The sequence below is a fragment of the Leptosomus discolor genome, chromosome 19, assembly GCF_034619465.1.
Source record: "Leptosomus discolor isolate bLepDis1 chromosome 19, bLepDis1.hap2, whole genome shotgun sequence".
In the NCBI taxonomy this organism is placed as follows: domain Eukaryota; kingdom Metazoa; phylum Chordata; class Aves; order Leptosomiformes; family Leptosomidae; genus Leptosomus; species Leptosomus discolor.
The window spans coordinates 8,874,615-8,890,013 of NC_141409.1; the positions used below are offsets into that span (position 1 = coordinate 8,874,615).

At 44.1% G+C, this 15,399-nt stretch overlaps 1 protein-coding gene across 2 annotated transcripts in view; it reads left to right on the plus strand.

Moving 5' to 3' along the window:
• The window catches only part of NUP214 (nucleoporin 214), a 44,917-nt gene that overhangs the window by 24,965 nt on the left and 4,553 nt on the right, over positions 1–15,399 (plus strand). Inside the window, exons 26-33 of one of the 2 annotated variants that reach the window (XM_086475568.1) lie at positions 180–288; positions 1,540–1,642; positions 3,662–3,735; positions 5,526–7,289; positions 8,796–8,869; positions 9,388–9,544; positions 11,752–11,901; positions 14,300–14,471. In XM_086475568.1, the coding sequence (XP_086331694.1) occupies positions 180–288; positions 1,540–1,642; positions 3,662–3,735; positions 5,526–7,289; positions 8,796–8,869; positions 9,388–9,544; positions 11,752–11,901; positions 14,300–14,471 (2,603 nt within the window). The remainder of the gene's footprint in view (positions 1–179; positions 289–1,539; positions 1,643–3,661; positions 3,736–5,525; positions 7,290–8,795; positions 8,870–9,387; positions 9,545–11,751; positions 11,902–14,299; positions 14,472–15,399) is intronic. The other variant, XM_086475569.1, reaches the window with a different exon arrangement.

The window sequence follows — 15,399 nt, forward strand, 5'->3', positions numbered from 1 at the left end:
AACTTGAGTATTGACCCTGTGTTTAAGTGTCAGGACATAATGGGCTCAAGCTTGAAAGGCACTTTGAAGTGCTTCGACCACCTTCCTCCAAGTTGTTCTTCAGTCATTGCATGACTCTCAGAAGGACCTTTGTTAATGGCCAGACTGACCTGACCTGAGGTGGTTTTGTGCTTTTTTAGACACCTCTAACAAGCTCGCTTAAGGGGCAGACTCCACCTTCTTCCGTCTGTGCACCCTGTCCTATAGCATCTGCAGCTGGTCCAACATCATCTGGCAACAAAATCTCAGGTAAGTCATCCTTGGTGGGGTGGAAATAAGACCTGGATGTCTCTTGCTGCCTGTCAGAGTGCGTGATCCGAAAAAAACACACCGAGGAAGAGAGATCCGCCTCCACTGAGAGGCCGTTGGACCAATCTTGAGTGAGAGAATTTGCAAAACTAAAGTACAGAAGAGCAGAATGGCTTTGTATACAGCCCTATGTTTTGTCTCAATGCCTGTCTAGAATTCAGCGTTACAATTCCTCATTCAGAGTGGTTTCAGAATGTATAACCCTTAACAACAAATGTTGAAAGCACGTCCACCAAAGGCTGCTGTGGTTTGACAGCAAATCAAGAGCAGACATCTTTGCTGTTTTGGTTTTTAAACAAGAAAAGTTGTTGCATTTGTGCAGCAAAGCGATTACATTCTGAAGTAGCAGGAATAGTTTTTTCCATACGTTGATGTCTGCCTTGAGTACTTTTATACGACGTGCTGCAGCACTGTAGGAGTACCTGAGCTAGCTTGAAGTGAGCTGATTCAGGTACTGGGTCTGTTGAGCACTGGGCTGTATGACCAATTTCAAAGCCAGTTTGGATACTGTGGTCTGTTACGCACAGTTTAGAAGCTTCTAAGGAAAGGAATGCTCAGTTTACATCATTCGGTGCAAATGGGGGAAGAGGAAACTCTTAGGGAAGGAAGAAATTGATTTTTAGTGTGTATTAGATAATAATGCTTGCATTGGACGTGGTTTTATAAGCCTCTTGCACAAATGTCTGAAATCCATCTCTGTTACTTTTCTGCCTTTAATCCATGGATGTAGGTTGCCTCTTAGCCAGGGGTAAGAAGCAGTAAAAATAGCTAGGAATCATATTTGACTTGGCAAAGGCTTCTTAAATTTTGGTTTATTGAGAGCTCCTGAATTTGATAGTACTTCCTTTTTATTTCAAATGTGTTTTGATACGTCGATGAGAGATTATACCAAGGATTTATTGATTTATTTTTTTTAAATTGTTTCATTTTTATTGTCCAGATGGTGACACCTGTCTTCGCTCTAATCGGATATATGTTATTGCCTTAAATCTTTGAAATAATTCATGATGTTCTCTGGTGTTGTAACAGTAGCAGGAATGTTTCTGTGCATAAATATCAGACCTGGTATAAATGGCAAAAAAGCTTTGTTTCAAGCTTACAAGATCACAGGCTGTGTGTGCAAACATCCTTTCTTGGATGACAAGGTGGGGTTTTTTACTTATTTGTAACGCTTCTTCTTTTAACTTGCAGGACAAGGGACGGTAAAAACAGTTGCAGCTGTGACTTCTACAGCGACATCAGTACCAGCAACAACTGCGCAGCTTAACAAAGCGTTCTCGTTTTCTTCTGTGGGGTCTGTATGAATGCTGGTTTCTTTATAGTTGGTGTTAAATATGGTATCAGCTGCTACAGCAAGTGTTACCTACAAGCTGCATAATACTGTAAAATGGCACCTGCCCATGTGAGATTGGGAGGGCAGGGGTTGCACCAAAGTTCTTGGAAGACCACCTTGTTTGTGGAAGCCTCCCTGAGTGAGGGCTGTGAGAATTTGACACAATATCATGTTGCTTTGAGAGTTTTTTCAATCTGTAACTACTCAAGAGTCAATAAGGACTGGCTTTCTTTTCAGGTTTGTCTATAATGGACTAGTGAACAAATCATATACTGTGTGTACTGATATTTCTCCTCATCAGGTGATGATTTGAGATTAGAGCAATGTGACTGTGGTTAAAGCACCCGCTCATGGTCTGATGCACTGGGTTCACTGACTGTCGTCAAGTGCATGTCACCACTTCTCATAGAGTCAGAGAAGAACATTTATGCTGTATATTGTATGTTTGGGGTAAGGAAGAGGAAAAAGAGGCAGACCATAGCTAGTTGTAAACCTTGTTCTTTATTTAGTGAACAAACAGCACTAGCAGGAAAATCATCCCTGGCAAGCTGTGCAGGGACACATGAGAATGAACTTTGGCTTTAGAGCAGCAGGAGAAGAGGTTAAACACTGGAAGCTTCTGGTCCCAGAGGAGAAGAAGAAAGAACATGAATATGGTCATATTAACAGTTGTCACCTCTGAAAATGGACTCCAAAGAGAGTGACGTGTTTTCTAACCTAGGCAGACGTATACGGGTTTCAAATGGCGGCAAAGGTTTGAGAGACAGAAGTGCTGGAATTCCCAGTTAGCACTTGAAATCTGTGCTGATGGTCAAACTTGCTGAATTACTTATTTATTTTAGTACAACAGAACAAATTCCATGTTTTGGCTTGAAAAGTAGTCTGTTCATGAAGGTGACTAGAGAGTGCCCGTGCCATCTGGTGATTTCTGTTACGTAATAACACAAAGCAAGGGGCGTGTTATGAACATAGAGTTATTCCGAAATCTCTCTTAGGGAGGTGTTTTTTTTCAGGGATGACAGAAATATTTCTTTGATCATATCTTGCGTTTGGAGGGGAGGGCTGACTCCTTAGAAATGATTGTTTGAAATTCTGCGTGTTTACCTATCTAGTACCTTAGTGAATTTCTCTTCAGGAAGGGGGTAACATTAAGTGTTTCAGAACATGCATACTTTCAAATGGCTGGTTGCTTTCAGTCTTAATCATTTCTCTGCAAGTTTGTCAAGTGGATGGTGCCCAAATGCCTTGCTGTGCTCTTCAAAGGACTAAACCAGTCCTTTTGAGAGATGGAAATTCAGATTCAAAAAGCAAACAAGCCCTGCCTTTGTCCCAGGCTGCAGTGCCTCAGTCTGTAAACCATACCATATGCTAAACACAGTGCTGTTGTCAGTGATGTCTTGGTTACACGGCCTGACTTCTACATCAGCAGCTGGTCTTTGAGAATCAGAGAAAGCTTAAAAAGCCTCAGGGAATGAAGGTCTCTGGAGGACCTCAGTGCTCATTATGAAAGATCACAGTATTTTTGCAAGATGGAATTGTGTGTAATAGTCATGGAAACTTTTAATTTCTCTCCTGCTATGAGTGATCCCCTTCTCGACGGGTGGGAGTATCCAGTTATTCCCTTTCGTACACGCACTGTCTCTTACCTTGTAGCTCTTAAATAAGCTCTAGGCACCACTGTGGCTTCTGCTCTTGCTAGTCTCCCCAAAGCTGTCACAATTTGGTGCGTGGTGTTCAGCTGCCGAGCTGAGTGGGGAAGAAATACACAGCAGAAAGGAAAGAATACGGGAGGATGAGGGGTGGTCTGTGTGCATGCCTCTCTCTGCCTGTTTAGCTGTTGGAGAAACTCTTCCTGTGTGCCTGACTTCGTGCAAGTCTGTTCTGGCAATCTGAGTCTCAAAGTTGTGTTGATCGTGGGGTTGGAAGTTTCAATACCTTAAGCTAAGTGTTGTTCTTTCCCTTTCTCCTCTTTCCTCCTAGGTCTGGGTTTAATTTTGGTGGTGTCACATCAGCTGCTTCATCACCAACGCTGCCCAGCCTCGCTTCCTCACAAGGTTAGTTTGGAAGAGTGTGCAAACAACGTCTCTTCCCTGCTAGGAGAACGCTTACTCTTCCTAACTCGTGTGGTTCTTGTTTTATGTTGCAGTTCTATTATTAAAATTGCAGTCGCTGCAATAACATTATATCCGTATGCTGGATTATGCCCTGTAGCGCACAGAAATCTAGGCCACCTGCCTTTCAATTAAGAGTAAGCAAAATATTTGCTGCCAAGAACATCTAGGTACTAGTTTATGAAAAGGGTGACATCTGTAGTCATTTCCTCTGCTGTCTTTAATCTGTAGATTTAAAGTTGCCGAGGTGGTCTGACACAGCTGTCATGAAGTGGAATGAGCATTTAGTAATGGGAGGGGAATGCTTGGGCTGGCTTTGTGTTGCTTCTGAAATTGAGTTCACGATATATAGGCTGCCTTTCCGTTTCGTAGGTAGACCATATTTGCCTGGTCTGGAAAAAGAGGGCTGATACATCTGTTTCATAATGTTCTTGAAGTTTTCTGCCTCTAATCTCAGTCTTACAAAAGAGATTGTACGGTCAAAAACTCACTTCTGATGCTTTTGGTCGCTTTAATAAAAGATGTCGCCTCTTCTTACAAATCTTGGCTTGCTTCTATCCTTAGAACTTAACAGCCACAGCTACTAATACTGTGTTGACGATAAGCAGAGAGAACTAACTTGGCTTAAAAGTTGGAAGATTTAGTTGAAGCTTAGATAAATAACATTTATTAAAGAAGGAGTGGGAGATGCAGGAGACAGACTTGTAAACCACAGTGTTGTGTGAGGGCAGTTACTTCTCGCTGCTCTGTGAAATGGTAGGAGCACCTTTGCTTCTGTTAGCTGGTGATGGAAGCAGAACAGAAGCAATTTCAGTGTCTCAGGAGGAAACAAATGCTACATTATTCAGTGTCGGTTACTAATATACTTAATATAGGGTGAAACACAAAGCTAATACCAGCTGCGCTAAGAAGCTTTTGCTCTTTGTTATTTGTTCTCCATGCAGTTTTCCTGTACCTTTTCCAAATCAACCCATAGTCCAAACACCAGTGCAATGTCTTCAAGTCAAAACTTGTGTGTATTTGGTGCTCAGAAATGAAGTTACAATACATCAGATAAAACTAGTTCAGGCTGCCTTAAAACTTCAGCAGTTTCACACTGTTGAATAGCAGTATATCTGATAAGTAGAGCTGCTTTGGCAGTTACGTTTGAGATCTTTCAAAGCTGAAAACAGGCTGCATAGAAAGTGGTCAGTGGTCTTTAAATAGTTGAATTTGTCAAGAAAAATTTGATTCTGTAGAAGACTCTTTCAAGTGCCAGAAAGTATTTTTGTGACCCAAACTCTGTTCTGAGCCATTGGTTTAAACAGAGTTCTGTAGTGAAAGTCAGGAATTGTTTAGCTGAAGCAAGTAAGAAGGGGTGAAAATGGCATTAACAGCAAATGGTCTGTAGTCCCCAGGTCTTCTATGTTTCTATCAAACTGTTGAAAAAGAGATAGGAGCCAAAGGCTGAAATTGTCTGTACTCAGAGAAGGATGGTTGAGTGGAGGCTATGACATGAAACTAACAGTGTTTGTCACTGCAGCCCTGTCCATAAAGGCTTCAGATGGCACTGTTGTCTCCTGAATGCACATGGAAGTGGCAGTTACCTGATGGTCAGAGGATTTATAGCTTTGGGGCAAAAGCACTGTCTAACAATCTGTGAAGCACTAAAGCATGCTATTATTGTAAGAACGATAAATGAGCTTTGCATACCGTAACTGAGTTTGTAACTTCTTTATCTCTCTTGCTGACAGCCCCTGCTAAAGAGTCCACCCAGACTGATTCATTTTCGCTTGCTGGGGGTTCCAAATTTGGAGTAGTCCCTGAGAACTCCTTTGCTTTTGGGTCCCTCAAGCCAGCAAGTGCTCCAGGAGCATTAGTAGGAAATAGCTCGTCGGCAGATGGCACCCAGGCAAACAAACCTGCTGCCACAACATCTTCTGCTCCCTCCACAGCCTCTGGCAAGTTGGACATCCCTCCATCTAAAGCAGGAGATCACTTGTTTCAGAGCAATCTAGCTGGGGAAACTCTTGGGAGCTTTTCGGGACTACGGGTTGGTCAAGTAGATGATAATGCCAAGACCACCACTAAAGCACCATCTACCAGTGCTACAGGAGCACAGTCAACTAAAGTGTCTACAATACCTTCTGGATTTACTTTTGGTACTCCCTTGTCATTAGGAAAAGCTGGAGAAGCTGCTTCAACGTCGGTCACATCAGCTGGCACGGCATCCCCGTCCATCAGCACTAGTGCCACAGGCGGTCTCTTTGGCAATGTCCAGATGACCAACACAGGGTCTTCTGGGGTGTTTAATCTTGGAGGCTCTAGTGGCAACAAACCCACCTTTTCATTTGGTATTCAGCAAGCAAACAGCATGAGCGCATCCACCTCTACTCCTACTCTCTCTACTTCAACGTCCCTCTCATTTGGAAGCTTCTTGAGCTCATCACAAACTGCTGTCTCTGCTGCAACTTCTAATAAGGGTTCGGGGGATGCCAAGTTACCGCCTGTGTCAGAAAAGCCACCTGAAAATGAAGCTGTAGCAGCGGGGTCTTCACCTCCAGTGACACAGTCACCGCAGCCACAGATACAGCTTTCAGAGTCCATTAAAGAACCCGCTTTACCCCAGGCCGCAGCGGGGGACACCGTCGCTGCGGGCTCTGGCACCACATCGGCAGCACCTCCCCCCGATGCCCTTGCTACTCCTGCCTCCACAAGTGATTTGAAGGCACCGGTGCCTCCCGCTGTCTCTGCATCTGCCCCACCAGATCAGAATGTCTCAGCCACAACCTCTACGACAAACACTGTTGCTCCTGCAGAAGCCACAAGTGCGTTGGCTGCTACCTCTGACGTTACTACATGTGTCCAGAGTCCAGCTGTTGGTGCTTCTGTGTTTGCCCCCACTGCTGCCGGCTCCTCTGTGTTCTCTCAGCCTCCGAGTTCCAGCTCTTCTGCCTCGGCGTTTAGCCAGCCTGCTGGCGATACAGCTGCCACTCCTTCCACGCCACCTGTTTTTGGGCAACTGCCAGCAGGGACCACAGCATCCTCTCCATTTGGGCAGCTCACCACCAGTACCTTGTCCACTGCCACCGCTACCACGCAGGCTGCCAGCTCAGGTTTTGGTACTTCTGCTTTTGGCACCACCACTACCGGGGGCTTTGGTCAGCCCACCTTTGGACAAGCACCAACCTTTGGGCAACCAGCGAGCAGTTCTTCAGGTGGTTTTACTTTTAGCCAGTCTGGATTTGGGACGATGCCAGCCTTTGGCCAGCCAGCGGCTTCCACGGCAGCCTCGAGCAGTGGCAATGTTTTTGGAGTACCGGCTAGCACCAACAGCGCCAGCTCCTTTTCCTTTGGACAGCCATCTGCCAGCACTGGAGGTGGGTTGTTTGGACAAAGCAGCCCTCCAGTCTTTGGGCAGAACACCGGCTTTGGGCAAGGGGGATCCGTGTTTGGTAGCGCTGCTGCCGTTACGACCACGACGTCATCTGCTGGGTTCAGCTTCTGCCAAGCTTCAGGTAAGAACAGAGTGCAGGGAGAGGCCATATCCCAGCGGTGCTGTCTGACTGAGGTACAGCGAGCAGTGTATCCCTGGGGAAAGTAGGATGGCTTTTAATGCCTTTTGGTTTTTCCCCTCTCTATGGTACTTGATGGTTTGGGGCGGGGGGGGGGGGGGTGGGGGTGTTTGTTTTTTTTTCAATTAGTAAGAATAGGAGCTGCAGTGTGTGTGAGGGGGAGGCTAGTGTTGGAGACCGAAGAAGCTTTTGCTCTCGTCAGTAGGCCGCTGAATGTAGCCTGTTCAATCCAATCTTGCACGTATTTTACGCTTACGAGTCTACCTTGACTTAATTTTGAATTATGTGTTGTCCTGCCAGTTGCACTGGAAGTGGGTTGGATTCAGCATAGTGTAAAAGATCTTAAACTGGTCTGTTGTTGTAAGGGGTTACGCTGCAGCGGCAAGGCAGCTCTGAGGCCGTAATCAAGGCGATGAATACAGGCGCAGCACTTCCTTCACTGGGTTGCACTGGGTACAACCTGCAGGTATAGTTCTGTGTCGTGACTTGGGATAGCAAAAAACTATTTTAAGCCCTCAAAGTGATGGGTTAGGAAGGGGCTAACCTGTTAAATCTGGTTTTGCATTTGGGAGCATCTCAAAATCAAATAGAGCGGTAACATGACCATCAGCTACCTATCTACATAGTTAAATTGAATACTTGCAGAGACCAAACTTTCTTTGTCAGGCTCCTTTTGTTCTCCATGTTGCTACAATAGATTGTTGAGGTTTTTTCCAAAGCTTTGTCTATACAATCTTCGGAGAGCTGCCAGGGAAAAGTGAAAAGTACATAGTGATAATAGAGAACATGTATTTCCAAGGAAGAAAAACTAATTAGGCTCATTTAATTAAAAGTGATAGCACTGTAGGCAAACTGCTTGCTCGCTTTAACTACAGTAACAGAGAACAGTTAAATTGGGGAAAGTGAACTCTGCTTGAGAAAGGTGTTCCTAATTATAGAAATGCCAGTTTTATTACAAAATGCACATTTAAGTGAACTGGGAAATGAAATGGGGAGCTCTTTTTTTTAAATCAAAACATTTCATTATCTATAACAGGAATCTGTAGGTAACAAAGCTCAGATCCTCCCTACACAAGGGCAATCAGAATGCTACGGGGTTTGTTCATGACTTGCAGCATTGTTATAGCAACGTTAACAGAAATGCAATGCTCTTAGAGGCTTAGCAACAATCCCACAAGTGAACAGGCCTTTTATTTTCTGTTTGTTTTTAAGTTGGCCAAAGAAAAAAGGAGAATGACTTTCAAAAAAAATTTTCAATGGAATTTATTATTTGTGTCTTGGCACATACTTTCAATTTGTCCAACCTAGATACATTTGGTGACATCATTTGTATCCCTGTGTTTTGCCATGGACACCTGTCCTTTGCCTCTTTGGGACTAGTGTCACCTCCCTGAATTGTGTTACGCCTTAGCAATAGTTCTGGTGGCTTATTTTCCTTTCTTTTCTTAGCAGGTTTTGGTTCTAGTAACACAGGTTCTGTGTTTGGGCAAGCAGCTAATACTGGAGGCACTGTCTTTGGCCAGGCAAGTATTTATTGCTTTTGTAAGACAAGGGACTGTTATGTGTAGTGCAGTCATTCAAGGTTCCCTACCTATTCCTGATATAGTATTAAAAAAGCCAAGCAAACAAACAAAAAAAAAAACCCAACAATTTGACACGCTCAGTAAAGCGTCCCAGTCTGTACCGAGGGTATTTGCTATTGTAGTGGGCACCAAAGCAGCATCCGAGGGGTGTGGAGAGACAAACGTTTTATCACATGAGAGAAAAGATAGAGATACAGTAAGTCACCTGCCTTTTCTCCATGCTAAGTGGAAAGTGGCCAGCGTAGGGCGCGTTTCAAAGGCATTATTCTGTATCATAGACAAGGTTTAAGACAGGCTTAAATAAGATTTAATTGCATTAAGTCTTGCAAAGTAATTGCTTGCTGTTCATCAGCCCCTTCGTACATCAGTGGAACAGGCCAGACAGAAGAATCAGCCTTGGGGTCATGTGTTGCTTTGACTTTGCTTAAATCCCTTTTTTTGCCCGTTTTGTGTTCTAGCAGCCATCTTCTTCCAGTGGAGGCTTGTTTGGAGCTGGAAGTGGTGGGAGAGGTGGAGGCTTCTTCAGTGGTTTGGGAGGAAAGCCAAGTCAGGATGCGGCCAATAAGAATCCCTTCAGTTCCTCCAGTGGAGGATTTGGATCTGCAGCTTCCCAGAGTAAGTGAACAAAAGAAGAATACAGAATGTGCTGTGATTTCCATCTGCTTTTGTGATCCCATCTGCTTTTCTGCCGTTTGTCGTCTTTTGAGTAAATTCCGTGTTAGCGTGTGTGTCTTCTAGGGGGTAACAGAGACAGAGTGTGTGCATGATGTCTAATCTGGAATTTCTCTTTTAGGGTTGTGGAAAGCGAGTAGAGCAGCCATCGAAACAAAAGCAAATGCAAGAAGTGTGAAGAAATCTATATTCTGTAGGAAATTCTTGGCCAAATGCTTTTTTAAAATTGAATACTCTAAATTCTTGTCACTGAATTTCTGCTTCCAACTTGGTTGGAAGTTAGAAAGCTGTAATTATTTATCATCTGCCCTAACACTGTAAAAATTGTTAAGAATCTCATCCTCAAGAGAAACCAAGTTAACGAATGTGTGATGGATAGCAGTTTCCTCAGCTTTGTCCTAAAAATGGCTATCTTTATGCAGCACATGCAAGAGATTCTGTCAAAATTTGCTATAATATATGGATAAGCTCTCAGTCGTTTTTCATGTCTAGGGGAAGATGTGAATTTTTTCCATCACATGGTTGTAGTAAAGAGCAATAAATAAGCTTAGTGGTTGGTTTGGGGATGTGTTTTGGTAAGGAAGCAGAACTATGGAGTTCCTTTTATCCGTTTTTATCCAGATTTGGTAGATGGGTCGGGGGTCTCGCAGATAAACTCTTTCAAGCATCGTGAAAGCTGGGCAGATGAGAGGAATTGTGTTCAAGCCCTCTGTGGGAGGAGGGACCCAACACTTGTCGTTTGCCCCGTTGTCAGCTAAAGGCATCGGTCCGCACGTGTGTTTTGGCTGAATCAGCCTGCACGGGAGGCGCCACACCGACCCTCCCACACGCTGCTTCCCGCCCAGCCGACCGTCTTGCCAAGGAGGCATGAAAAGTCGTTCAGAATACGTTAAAGCTACCTGCGGGTTCCTTTGCACCAGGGACTTTAAGGGAGTACTAGAAATTTTTTCAAGAAGCTATAAAGGATTCACTGTAAAGGCAAGAATCAATCACTGTCTGTTAGTGCAGAGTTTTGTTTTTTTTTAAGGCCAGAGTCAAGTTAAAAACACATTAGTCTTGAGTTTTCTGGGCTATCAGGTCTTAGCAATACTCTAAAATTTGAGCTGAGATGCATGTATGCCATTGTGTGCTGCAGCAATTAGTCTGAAATATGAGCAGGCTCTCTCATGCCTTTCGTGTGCAGCTATTGCAGATCTGTGTGTTTGTATGGCACAAAAGCTATCTGTAACGATTTAAGTCTGACTTTTATTTAATGAGACTGCCCAGCTTTGTTATTTCATCGCTCGTGACTTGGGTTTGGCAGAAAGGGAAAGCAGAAGGGGTGGAGTCCAGCAGGTAGAAAGCACAAAGAAGGGGAAGCAGTGTCTAAGCCGTGAAAGTAGGGGGACAAAGGAAAGCTGTGAAATTAGCTGCAAGTGGCTAGAAGTAGCACTTCAAGTCTTGGGAGAGCAAATCCATTTATTTTATTACTTCTTTAATGATCCGTTGGGATTAATGGTTGAGGTCAGTTCTCTAACCTTGCTAATTTAGTCCTCCTTTATCGCAGTGCTGGGTTTTGTGAGGAAATAAAACAGATGGTTCACCAGAGAAAAGCTTTGATGATTCTGTGTCCTGCCGCTAGATGCTAAGACTCTGCGTAGCCTTGTGAAAGATGAAAACTTGAGTTATTTTTCAGTGAGGCTGGAAAAGTTTGGCTCCTACTTTAGGGTCCTGTCAGATAGTCAAGTTAAGAAATACTGGCGTTGCAAAAATAGCTGAGAAACTTTAATTTGTGGTGGACTCTTTGTGTTGTCACGAGAGACTGGTTCTAGCTGCTGGGATTTCTCACTCGAGGGATTGTCTTTTAGTGACTGCAGCACAGGATGCAACTAAACAAATCATCTGTCGCTGTGACCTGCTAGATTGCAGCAACAAAGGGGTTGTTAGTGGTCCATCAGATCCAGAATGGATCTTGGTGGAACTACAAAGCCCTGTAGGAATAGGGGAAAAATCGGCTTCTCTCTGCAGAGTGCGGTCTCCAATGTGGTGTTCACTTTGTGCTCGGGGGTCGGGGAAGTTAAAGGCGCTTCCCTTTCTCCTGATCCAGTTAATGAGGTGTAATGTAGAATATTATCTGTTATGAGCTTCACAAGTATTCTTCATCTCCCCAGATTCTTCCAGCTTATTTGGAAACAGTGGAGCAAAGACTTTTGGATTTGGCAGCTCATCTTTTGGAGAGCAGAAGCCTACGGGCACTTTCAGCTCTGGTGGTGGCAGCGTGGCATCTCAAGGCTTTGGGTTCTCCAGTCCAAACAAAGCAGGTACTTTTGTTAATCCACCCACTACGAACTCCTACGCTTATCTGTGAGATATTTAGTGGAGTATTCCACCATTTAGATGTCTACAGCCTGAACTCAGTCCATGTACAGGAACTGTCTCTGAACAATAAATAAAAAAATCACTAATGGCTTAGTGAATGGAACTTTAGCTGATGGGTTCAAGGCAGAGATTTACAATCTCCTGTGCAGAGAAGCATCGAGTGAACTGCGTGTTCAGGTGTTCCTTCCAGAACATCCAGTTGCAGGTTAAGAGCAGAGCGCTGTGTGCATTAGTTCTGGTCTTCTGTACCATACAGTGAAGGAGACCCAAAGGGTCAGGCAGAGCAAAGCTTTTCTCCTCTATCCTCAGACTGTTCTTGCAGGGAACCTTGCTGAAGATAGGCGTTCTGCTCCAAGTGTGTCTATTGAAGCCTCGTCAGCAGGGGAAGTAGGCCTGGTCATCCTTGAAGTTGTCTTGGGACAATGGTGCTCAAGAACTCCCCTTGGAGGAGCAGTGCTTTGAGAGGAGGCACCCCCTGCTTTGGCAGCAGCTGTGCTCTCGTGTTAGTGAGGTGGCTGCCAGCACAACGATGATGCTGTTGGATCCAGCAGCCGTTGCTAAGGTGTCTCTCAGGTATTGCCTTCTGCTCGGTAGGGGACTGAGTTTCTTGTCTCAGTCAAACATCCCATCTGTTATTTCCACTAGAGGAGAAAGGCATTGCTGAAGGAAGTTCTTCCTTCATTCACCCAATGACTCTTGCCTTGCTTTTCGATATTTTGATTTCAAAATTCTTCTTGAGATAGGATTTTCAAGAGGTTTCTGCAGAAGGCACATCCACTCGCACAGAGCCCTGCGGAGCCTTCCCTCCTCTAGTTGTGTTTGCTAGATATTGAAACGAACGGTGTGTCTTCCCCTCCCAGCTGCAGTGGAAGGGTTTGCTTGATTTGAATCGTCCTTTGTCCTGGTTTCATCTCTTACAAATAGTGGAGAAAGGAAAGTGAAACATGTTAATATGCATTGCGAAAGTGAGCGTATGCCAAGCAAAGCTTCAGCCCCTGGGATAAATACTGTAGCTTCCTAGAGATAGAGGTAACAAGATATCGGATCTGTCTTTAAATAATTCAGGCCTAGCGTTTCTTTTTTCCAGACCTTTTGTGTTTACAGCCAAACAGTATCCATTACCTTGACATGGACTGGAATTTCACCCAAGGTATTAAAATGTGTGGTGGTATCCCATCCTTATCCATAGTCAAACAAAAGAGCAGGTGTCCTTCACGTTCCACAGTCAAATAGAAACAGGCCAATAGTATCAGCAGATGAACACAGAATAAAATAATCTGGGTAAAAGTCCGTTCAGAGCTGTAGAAGGCAGCTAAACCTCAAACAAAAATTGCCAGGAGCAGAGTTCAGTTCTTGATTCCTTGCAGGAACCGTGCAGTTCCACTGACCTGGCATTTAATCATTGCATCCTGGTTTCCGCCTCATGGACTGGGATTAGAGAACACCCCACCTCCTGAATCTTTTTGCATCCCTGGACCACCTAAAGCCAAGCTTGCTGTATCTTAAGAGATGGGGGAGACTTGCCCATTGCACTGGGGAGTTCTTCCAGTTTAAGCACTTGCATGCCTGAAGTTCTGGCTGCAGGACACTTGTCTGTCCTTCCAGAGCTTTAGATTAGAAGCCAGGGAAAACACTGAAGCTAAACCACAGCAGCCAGTGTTCATGAAGCTGACCTTTACAGGAGACTTTTCCTTCTACTTTGTGCAGTTCCTTTGGATAGGAACTTGTTTAAATGGTGATGAGCAGAGCTTTATTTTAAAACTGACTGCATAAGCTAAGATTTTTTTTCTAGTAAGGAGTGCTAGTTTTATGATGAAGGATGGATATGTCTCTTTTTTTTTAATATAATAATAAAAGCATCAGTCTAGCATCTGTTGTATATATTTGTAATGTAACTTGGTTATTGTGCTCGCTTGCTATCTCACAGTTAAGATACTGGTCTTATTTATACAAAGCAAGTAGAGTTCTGTCACAGTCCTTCACACACAGTATCCGTACGATACGTTACCACCTTCTAGTACAGCTCTGGGGATTGAGTTGATCTTGTGCACAAACGTTCAAGAGACCCAGAATGTGGTTTTCTTCTGGATAGTCTCTTAATTCAGTTGCAGTTTTTTGCCCGCATTCAGGCACTTTTCTTATCCGTGTCTTTTGTAACGAAATACCCTGCTGTTTGGAAGCTTTGTGGCAGTTACTTTTGTACATAATGCTGTGTCCGTGTGATAAGATGAACAGCCCCGTTATGGAGATTGTCTGCTTGGAAATCTAGGTTTTGTTTTCGCTTTCTGCATTATTGTTTACGTGATGTTCTTGTCCCTTTTTTGCCTCTGTTTTGCTCAGGTGGCTTCGGTGCTGCTCCAGTGTTTGGCAGCCCTCCCACTTTCGGGGGATCCCCTGGGTTCGGAGGGGTGCCAGCATTCGGTTCAGCCCCAACCTTTTCAAGCCCTCTGGGCTCAACGGGAGGCAAAGTGTTCGGCGAGGGTACAGCAGCAGCCAGCGCTGGAGGATTTGGGTAAGCCATCCAGGGTCTGGGAAAACAGTGTTCATGCATGACAAAAACTATTGCGCTTAGTTACTTCTGCATTAACGTAAAGGATATATTCTGTGGTGGATTGCTAAGCTCTAAGTGTCCTTGGTTGGTTGGTTTGTTTTAAAAAAAAAAAAAAACAAACCCAATAAAGGCATAAAACTAAGACTTCAACCCTGAAGGAAACAGTGTGTATGATCTGATTTTAATTCTGAAATACTGTGTTGAATCTTTAGCTTTAGAGATTCGGGGGAGGGGGGGAAATGTGAGTCATCTTGCAAGTGTCTAAGGAAATGCAGGAGTATCTTCTGTGTGCACACTTAATGACTTCAAATCTAGGCCTCCCAACTAGCCTAGCAAAGAAAATAATAAATATCATTATCTGTGACTCTGTCTAGCCACCTTATCCACTTGTGAGATTTGGGCTGGAGGAACTAATGAGAATTCAGCCTGTTCTCTCCCCTTTAGGGGGTGGGACGAAGCACTCTTAACAGCCTGCGCTCCCAGAGCGATTTGTGTTTATCTCCCACTGATTGTTTTTACCTGTTTCTTTACCCCTCAAGCCTGTGCTTGGCACCAGAGCAGACAGCACGTTACTCCTTGGTTGTATTCAGCAAATATAGAACTTCAAACCTTGCAAAGCAGCTACTGCAATAGGCAGCAAATGCACTTCCTCCACATTGCACTACCAGCAAGCGGCTCTCCTTCACGCCATACAGCTCTATTCAGACTGAATAGACTCAACTAAAAAAACTTTCAGTAAAAAGAGGAAACTGGGTGTCTTCCTAATCTTAGTGTTTACGTATTTCACAAGCATTTGTCTTTAGTTTCAAGAGGAACTGCTTCTTTTCTATGCAAAGCATATTGGAACATCCAGAAGTGCAACGTGTTAATTCCCCGTGAGGTTTAGGCA